The sequence below is a fragment of the Cololabis saira genome, chromosome 3, assembly GCF_033807715.1.
Source record: "Cololabis saira isolate AMF1-May2022 chromosome 3, fColSai1.1, whole genome shotgun sequence".
Taxonomy (NCBI): domain Eukaryota; kingdom Metazoa; phylum Chordata; class Actinopteri; order Beloniformes; family Belonidae; genus Cololabis; species Cololabis saira.
Window position 1 is genome coordinate 5,017,947 of NC_084589.1, and position 9,655 is coordinate 5,027,601.

Below are 9,655 nucleotides of genomic sequence, written 5' to 3' on the forward strand. Positions count from 1 at the left end.
CCTGAACAAAAAAGGTTTGTATCATCAGCAAATAAAATACAATTTAGTTTACAGGAAACATTGCAAATATCATTAATATACAGTATGAAGAGCTTTGGGCCTAATACTGAGCCTTGTGGTACCCGCATGTCACCATTCTTTGCTCAGACTTTCCATGCCTTTGCGACTCCCCTAAACCCATATCTTTCAAGCTTATTTAATATTGTGTGATCAAGGGTGTCAAAAGCCTTCTTTAAATCAATGAAAACCCCAACTGTATATTCATTATTATCACTCAGAAGGTGATGTTTTTCTATGAAATCCTCCAGTCTGTGTGCAAATAAAGTATTTTAGAAAATTGAGTGAGTAGAGAAATTGGTCGATAGTTAGAGAAGTTGTGCCTATTACCATTTTTAAAGATAGGGATGACCTTTGCAATTTTCATTTTTGGGGGAAATATGCCTTTTTGAAGTGACTGATTACAGATAATGGTTTTGCTATGGGTGAAAATATATTTTTTATTAAGTTCATATCGATGTCATTATGATCAGTTGACTTTTTATTCTTTAAATGATTTACTACCTCAATCAATTCATTCTCGTCCACTTTAGTCAAAAATATAGTATTTGGGTTAATATCAATATTCTTTAATTTTTGGTTCCGAAATTTGCATCGCCAAATTGTGACCAACATTTATAAAATAATCATTAAATTCATTAACAATATCCTTAAGCGTATTTACATTTTGTTTATTGTTAGCAACAAAATAATTTGGATAGTCATTCTTGTTTTTGCTTTTATTTATGATATTATTTAATACTTTCCATCTCCTTTGCGTGTTGCTTTTATGTAATTCTAACAGTTTATTATAAAAATTCTTCTTACTAGCTCGCATGATTGTGGTTAATTTGTTTTTGTATTTTTTATATTTGTTTTCTGCAACCTTAGTTCTATGTTTTAGAAATTGCTTGTAGAATGCATTTTTCTTTTTACAGGCATTGTCTAACCCTTTGGTGATCCAGGGCTTCTCATCAAATTTATAAATTCTCTGTCGTTGTAAAGGACAATGGCCCGGTTTCCCAGATCAGTTAAGTAGCTCTTAACAGCGAAAGACTTCTTTCAAACCTTCTTAAGGAGCCTGTGAAAGAAAATCGCGTTTCCCAGAGTCGCTCTTAGCTTAAGAATCTCTTTCATTAAGAAGGAAATGAAAGATGCTGCTGACCCAGTCTTTACAATCATCTTGGTGAACAAAGACTCACAGATCCAGCCGCGTCAGGCAAATCAATATTACACCAAGCAATAAGATATTAAAACAATGCACCCCGACAAATTTTGATTTATTTTATACTTTAGATTTATATTGTTTAGCATTCATTGGTGACAGCAAAGGGGAAAAAAAGAAAAATAAGGAATAACAAGTGTGTTCCTGTATATGCTTTATGCATTACGCACAAATAAAACGATCATCATGAATATGATTTATTTGATAATTTGGCTGCTATACAGCATGTTCTCGCTGCAAATCAACCGCGTCGCCGTGCGCGAAGCAGAACTGTTTATATGAACGCATTCGTGCGTCAGCACTTCAGTCCCCTGGACGTGCTGTCGGACCGGGCTGTCCAGGCAGCCGTGACACCGATCCTCCTGCCGTGCCTGAGCCCGAGCACCTATATGTGTGATGACAGGGAATTAGTGCATTGAGGAGCAGCGCTGCGTGTCTCCACCAGTGTTGTTCTAGTTACTGAAAAATAGTAACTAGTTACCGCTACTAGTTACTTCATTAAAAAGTAACTCAGTAACTCAGCTACTTAGACCAAAAAGTAATGCGTTACTATGAAAAGTAACTTTTTAGTTAGCCTACTTTAAATAAAAACATTATTTTAAATGCTCCCATTTAATGGCCCTCTAGCCTTCATTTCAGCAGGTACTGTATGGATTTGCATTGTGCATCGTGTTCTGCATTCTAAACAGTCTCCCTGCTTCTACACTTCCTGTATCAATAACGTTGGTCACTTAGCAACAAGCTGAGAACGGCCAAAGAGCTTCAGCAGCAGCTGAAGAACAGGAGCCTTTGATGAATCGTTCATTACAGTCTCAGATATAATAACCAATGGTAGCATGTTGGTTTATAAGAATCTTTTTGCCCAGAAGAAAAAAGAGCGAAGACAACGACCCATAACTATTTTCTTCTCTGGTAAAAACACACCTGCACCGCGGCTTTAGGAGAAAAAGACGTTACAGAGTCGGGATGCAGCGGCTCAGAAGAGCAGTGGAATACGTGCGAGCCGGGGCTGATCTCCGCAATTTGAAGCCCTCTATAATTGTAAAAAGAATTTCACTTATCACGGGTTCTTTTTGGAACATGACCCCTGCGAAAAACCAGGGATTCCTGTAATTCCACGTTGCGAAACTCGCCTTCTTTTGGCTCATGACCGTCATGTTTTTGAACGCACACACACTACGTTTCCTCTGGTCTCCGCGTGTGGGGAAAAAAGGCTTCACTGTAGCCAGAATAAATAACAGAGTAACTCACCGTTTGGTAGCGGTAATTGCGTGACTGAATTTAAAAAGTAATGCGTTAGAGTATTAGTTACCGCAAAACTAACGGCGTTACTGTAACCCGTTACTAAATAACGTTAGTCCCAACACTGGTCTCCACACCCGCTGCGTGTCTCCACACATCCGCAAATACAACGTTGATGAATGCAATAGTGAAAACGGTCAAGCAGCTAAATAAACTTCAGAATATGTTTTTGAGGTGAAAGATTCTGTTTTACTAGTCAGGAGGATACAATGATGCTGAATGATCGTTAAGTTAATTTCTCCTTTCGTCCATCTTTGACATTTAATAAAAACAATACATTTCCTCATTATTCTCTTACCAAGACTACTTCTTATTTAGTTGCAGTCTTGTTTTCATCATGAAAAAGGGGTAATTGAATTATATTTATCATCTTAATTTTTCATTGTAACGCACAGGCAGCAGGGAATTAGTGCGTTGGGTAGCAGTGCTATATATATATATATACATACATATACAGGGCTGCACATAATCTGGTCTGGTGCTGGTCTGGTGCTCAGAGGAGCACCAGACCTGGATATGTGACTTGGGCCTCCAAAAACGCGGTGACCCGTCTTGCCGGATCGATAAAAGAGGGATGCAGGAATAAGTTATAGGCAAAACAATATTTATTCACTTATAAAGATGAATCGACAAATTATGGTGCGTGTTAGTCTGTAGAGTCAGTATAAGTAAGTTACAGTTTTTATCGGCCAGATTGGGATGCTCACGGCATATTTTGCACTTATGTGCAGCCCTGTGTGTGTGTATATATATATATATATATATATATATATATATATATATATATATATATATATATATATATATATATATATATTTATTTTATTTTAATTTTTTTAATATTAGGCTCAGAAATACTTAAAGAAACACCGACTGATATGCATTTTGCCCAAATGATTTGGGATGAAACGCATAACTGACGATAGAATCTATGTGACCGGCAAGTGTGGGTTTTTTTTGTTTGTTTTTTTGAGGCCAGTGGGGGGCAGCAAATTTGTAGGGGGGGCCGTGGCCACCTCTAGCCACTGATTCCATTGGTAGACGAACTCAAACTGACAATATCCCGTAGCCTATCAAGACATATTTAAATGTAAGCCGTTAGTTACTCATCTTTTCCTTTTTTTTTTTTTTTTAAACCAGTCAAGCTCTGCACGCCAAGAGAAAAAAACAACAAAAAATAGTATTTTTTTATGCCCTGTTGAGGCCAACACTGACCCAAGAAAAAGGTCATCCACTGGATCTGAATCTGGAATTCCTCTACCTTTCATTTTCAGTAGGTTGGATTATTGCAATGGCATCTTTACAGGCCTTAACAAGAAATCTATCAGGCAGCTGCAGCAGATCCAGGAAACTGGACCACATTACACCAGGAAACTGGACCACATTACACCAGGAAATTGGACCGCATTACACCAGGAAACTGGACCATATTACACCAGGAAACTGGACCACATTACACCAGGAAATTGGACCACATTACACCAGGAAACTGGACCACATTACACCAGGAAACTGGACCATATTACACCAGGAAACTGGACCACATTACACCAGGAAACTGGACCACATTACACCAGGAAACTGGACCACATTACACCAGGAAACTGGACCACATTACACCAGGAAACTGGACCATATTACACCAGGAAACTGGACCACATTACACCAGGAAACTGGACCACATTACACCAGGAAACTGGACCACATTACACCAGGAAACTGGACCATATTACACCAGGAAACTGGACCATATTACACCAGGAAACTGGACCATATTACACCAGGAAACTGGACCATATTACACCAGGAAACTGGACCATATTACACCAGGAAACTGGACCATATTACACCAGGAAACTGGACCACATTACACCAGGAAACTGGACCACATTACACCAGGAAACTGGACCATATTACACCAGGAAACTGGACCATATTACACCAGGAAACTGGACCACATTACACCAGGAAACTGGACCATATTACACCAGGAAACTGGACCATATTACACCAGGAAACTGGACCATATTACACCAGGAAACTGGACCACATTACACCAGGAAACTGGACCACATTACACCAGGAAACTGGACCACATTACACCAGGAAACTGGACCATATTACACCAGGAAACTGGACCACATTACACCACAAAACTGGACCACATTACACCAGGAAACTGGACCACATTACACCAGGAAACTGGACCACATTACACCAGGAAACTGGACCACATTACACCAGGAAACTGGACCACATTACACCAGGAAACTGGACCACATTACACCAGGAAACTGGACCATATTACACCAGGAAACTGGACCACATTACACCAGGAAACTGGACCATATTACACCAGGAAACTGGACCATATTACACCAGGAAACTGGACCACATTACACCGGTCATGAAATCACTACACTGGCTTCCAGTGAGTCAAAGGATAGAGTTTAAAATCTTACTGCTGGTCTACAAAGACCTGAATGGTCTTGGACCAAAATACATGCTGGATCTGTTAGTTCCTATGAAGCTCCCAGACCCCTGAGGTTCATCTGGATCTGTTAGTTCCTATGAAGCTCCCAGACCCCTGAGGTTCATCTGGATCTGTTAGTTCCTATGAAGCTCCCAGACCCCTGAGTTAATCTGGATCTGTTAGTTCCTATGAAGCTCCCACACCCCTGAGGTTCATCTGGATCTGGTTTGTTGTGGTTCCAGAACCAGAACCAAGCAAGGTGAGGCAGCGTTCAGTTATTCTGCTCCTCACCGGTGGAACAAACTTCCTGTAGACCTGAGGTCTGCTGCAACTGTAGATCCTTTAAATCAGGCCTACAAACATTACTGTTTACTAAAGCGTACTCCTAAATTAAATACTTACCTGCTGCACTATACTGCCCTTACTTTTTAACAACTTGTGCTTTTTATTATTTTACCTCTTTTCTTATAATTTTATTTCATTTTATTTGTTATTTACTGTCTAATTATGTCTTGCCGCTTTTAATGTCAATGTAAAGCACTTTGAATTACCTTGTGTTGAATTGTGCTATACAAATAAACTTGCCTTGCCTTACCGACCTCTCGGTGTAATCACCTCCAGGTGTGAATCACCTCCAGGTGTGAATCATCTCCAGGTGTAACCAGGTGTGTCTCTGTTGGGTCCCAAATCAACATAACATAAATTCATAACCAGGAAAGACAGAGACTGTTGGACTTAAAGAAGAAATGATCTTTAAGTGCGCTTCTGCAGAAGTGGGGGAGAGCAGAGGAGCTGCAGAGCAACATGGCCCTCATTTGAGAACTACTGAGCTCTCCCCAAAATGCTGCTTTTGCAAGACGCTTTTATTGAGAAACTGTGACAGGAACATGACCATATAGGGTAGACAATGGACAGTTGGAAGCAAACAAATACGGAGGTACCAGACATCGAGGTTAAAAAAGTCACACATGTGACACGTGACATTTCAGTTAAAGAGGTCAAAGACTGTGAAACAGACATTGGACAGATGTATCCAACTGACAATGGTTCATTGACAAACCGGGAAGTCACCAGGCCAACCTTCAGTTTTAACCCCCTGATCAAAAGCATGTGACGGTTCATGAGGATAAACTAGTTCAGAAGTTTGATTAATCTGACATCTCTCCCCAGGTACGGGGTGAAGGGTCCGGTCTACCTGAGGAACAGGGAGGGCCAGGTGGTGTCAGCAGGGCCGGACGGCGGCTGTGAATGGCTGAGCGGCTCGGTACGTCGCCATCCAGACCAAATCAGCACCTGCTCCAACGGCGGCAGCTGCACCTTCAGGCTGTTGGACCACGTCACGGTGAGACCTGGACCTGGACCTGGACCTGGACCTGGACCTGGACCAGACCTGGACCTGGACCTGGACCTGACTACAGACCTGGAACTGACTACAGACCTGGGGCCTCATTTATAAAAGAGTGTGTAGGATTCATACTAAAAGTGCACGTAAACCCAAAAGCCGAAAATGGCGGGCGCAAAAAAAAATCTGGACTTATAAAACCGTGTGCACGCACACTTGCACGCAATGTTCGCTTTATAAATCACAGTCCAGCTGGAAGGTTGCGCACGTGAATTCGCCTCATATCCCGCGCTCTACACGCCCACTTCATACCATAATGCAATGCAATGCAAAGTAGTTCATGACTGTATTTGCATATAAATGAGCCTGCTGAGCATGCGCAGCGGCTTCCTGGAGCCTGTTTGTGCGTCCGGATGAATGAGACGTGTCGAACCACCGTGCCACTAAATTTAACGGAGACTGAGATGGAGATGTTGTGGATGAGGTGGAGGCAGGAAAACCACATTATTTGGTGGTCACAGTAAAAGTATAAATAGTATAAAATAAAGCGAGTGAGTGGCAGCACGCCGTTGGCACTCACGCCGTGAGTGCCATGGACAGATGGTGCAGAAAAAAAAAGAAGTGGTGTGATTTGAAGGTGGAGGCCAAGAGGTACGGAGCCCCTAAAGGGACACAGATTTTTTTTTAGATGTATAATGAGTTTTACGTACGTGCGTGAAACCTTCAAGGCTGATTTATGGTTCCGCGTTACACCATCGCAGAGCCTACGGCGTAGGTGTGCGTCCCCGCGTACCCTACGGCGTAGGCTCTGCATCGATTTAACGCAGAACCATAATTTAGGCTTACGCTCGCGCGCAAAACTCATTATAAATATTAAAAAAATCTGAGTCCCTTTAGGGGCTCCATAGAGTGGCCCGGCACTATTTGTTCTGTCATCAGTCACTCTACGGTTGGAAGCGGTGCGTGACGAGGAGGTTCCCGGCGTGTCCTGCACCGCGGCTGCAGCAGCAGCACCAGAGTCCTGACTGACGCTGAGCTTCACACACAGAGGGACACGATCAGCGCTATTATATTATAAGTCTGATATGTGATGACATTAAGAGTATGACATGAATCTGGCTTCATTTCACCACCTCACCGCCTGCGTTGCCAGTTCCCCATATCTTAAGTATGTTCCTACGGGAGGGTTGGGGTTGGCGTAGAGATACACACATTTTTCTATTGTTTTTTCTTTTTAAATCCCAACCTTTGCGTAGAAGGTGGCTTGCGCATCTTTCAAGCCCTGTTTTGTGCGCAAGCGAGCTTTATAAATGAGGCCCCTGGACCTGACTACAGACCTGGACCAGACCTGGACCTGACGACAGACCAGAACCTGGACCTGGACCTCACCACAGACTTGGACCATCAGGAGACCCGGCAACGGCCCGGTAAGGACCTGACTAACCCGACTCCTCTCTCCCCCAGGTCTGCATCTCTGTCCTCTCCACCAGCTGCCACCCTGACACCCTGAAGCTGGAGCTGGTCAGCAACCGGCCGCACCACAGCGGCGCGGCGCCCCGGCCCGCGCCGGCACCGGGCCGGAACCAGCTGGTCCAGGAGGTGGTCCGGCTGGCCCAGGAGGCCCAGCAGGCCCAGAACCAGGCCCAACAGAGGCCCCGGCTATCCAGGGAGGAGAGGGAGTTCCAGCAGAGCAAGACCCCCAACCTGTACTCCCTCCTGGAGGAGGTCCGGGAGCTGGCCCTGCTGGACCAGGACTCGCTGCTAAGGGCCGCCGCCGCCACGGCGTAGAGCACGGCCTAGTGCCGCCACGGCGTTGCATGCCACGGTGTAGCGCCGCCAGGGCGTAGCGCCGCCAGGGCGTAGCGCCGCCAGGGCGTAGCGCCGCCATGGTGTAGAGCACGGCGTAGCACCGCCACTCCGTAGCACTGCCACTGCCGCGGCGTGGTGCCGCCTCGGCGTAGCGCTGGTGCGGCGTAGCGCTGGTGCAGCGTAGCGCTGGTGCAGTGTAGCGGCGTTGCGCCAGGAACCTCGGCCCCCTCAAGGTCTTTTAGGATTAAAGCTACTGCTTTTAGAAAGTAACTCATTTCAGAAACACTCAACTTTTTCCTCAGATGTATTTTAGTGGTTTTTGTTTTTTCCTGATTCTGATCCTCGTGGATACCGAGACCAGGAGGTCCCGGAGGAACCGGCCCCCGGAACCAGACCCGTACAGGCAGAGCTACAACCGGCGGAGTTACAACCCGACCCGTCCGGCCGGAGCAGGGTCTCCAGGGGTTGTTGGTGGTTTTACAGTAAAAACTTGTGGTTCTGTTGTCATCTCAGGTGTTGTGATGTCACGTTTGAGTCATCACCCAAGGCCCTGCCCCCTCCCAGTTCTAACTGGGTCGGTATGTTCTGTACCGGGGGAATTGATCTCCAGGTCTGCTGGTTCTGTGGCGTTACGAAGCTCACAGATCCAGAAGAACAAGAACCGTCTCCCTGAAAGTTCCTGCAGCGTTTCAGGGTTTTAGTCTCTGACTGATGCAGGTTCAACACGTCCAGGTTTCATCCATCAACAACCAGCTGCATCTGAAAACACATTTTTATTTGGCAATTTATGTTAAAAACAAACACGGTAGGATCCACCCATTCAACAGCCCATAATACTCTGTGGCATGGTTCCCTAACAACCACTGAACAGCATCGTCTCTGCTGTGGGTCCAATCAGCACAGACTCAACGCCCCAACGGCCATTCAGGTCCAGGAACCGGCTTCGGGTCCAGGAACCGGCTTCGGGTCCAGGAACCGGCTTCGGGTCCATGAACCAGCTTCGGGTCCAGGAACCAGCTTCAGGTCCAGGAACCAGCTTCAGGTCCAGGAACCAGCTTCAGGTCCAGGAACCAGCTTCAGGTCCAGGAACCAGCTTCAGGCCTCCTCCCTGCTGAGCTGGAGCTCAGGAGGAACACGGTTCTGCTCCGCTGGGCCTGTGGGTGGAGCCTCCATCTCTGTGGGTGGGGCTTCCATCTCTGTGGGCGGAGCCTCCATCCATGTGGGGGCGGAGTCTCCATCTCTGTGGGCGGAGCCTCCATCTATGTGGGCGGAGCCTCCATCTCTGTGGGCGGAGCCTGGCCTGGCTCCTGAGTGCTGCTGCCGGTCGGCTCCAGGTCCAAACCTTCCACCTCGTCATCCTGGACCAGGGAATGGTTGGGGACCTTGGAGGACCCAGATGTGGACCCAGATGTGGACTGGTGTCCTGACGGGGGTGTGTGGACGCTCTGGGAGTCCGAGGAACCTGGAC

The 9,655-nt window shown here is 45.7% G+C and overlaps 1 protein-coding gene across 1 annotated transcript in view; it reads left to right on the forward strand.

Moving 5' to 3' along the window:
• The window catches only part of dis3l (DIS3 like exosome 3'-5' exoribonuclease), a 53,042-nt gene extending 44,865 nt beyond the window's left edge, over positions 1-8,177 (forward strand). The window contains exons 17-18 of the mRNA XM_061715381.1: positions 6,207-6,378; positions 7,843-8,177. Of these exons, the coding sequence (XP_061571365.1) occupies positions 6,207-6,378; positions 7,843-8,166 (496 nt within the window). The 3' untranslated portion in view covers positions 8,167-8,177. The remainder of the gene's footprint in view (positions 1-6,206; positions 6,379-7,842) is intronic.
• The last annotated feature ends 1,478 nt before the right edge of the window (positions 8,178-9,655 follow it).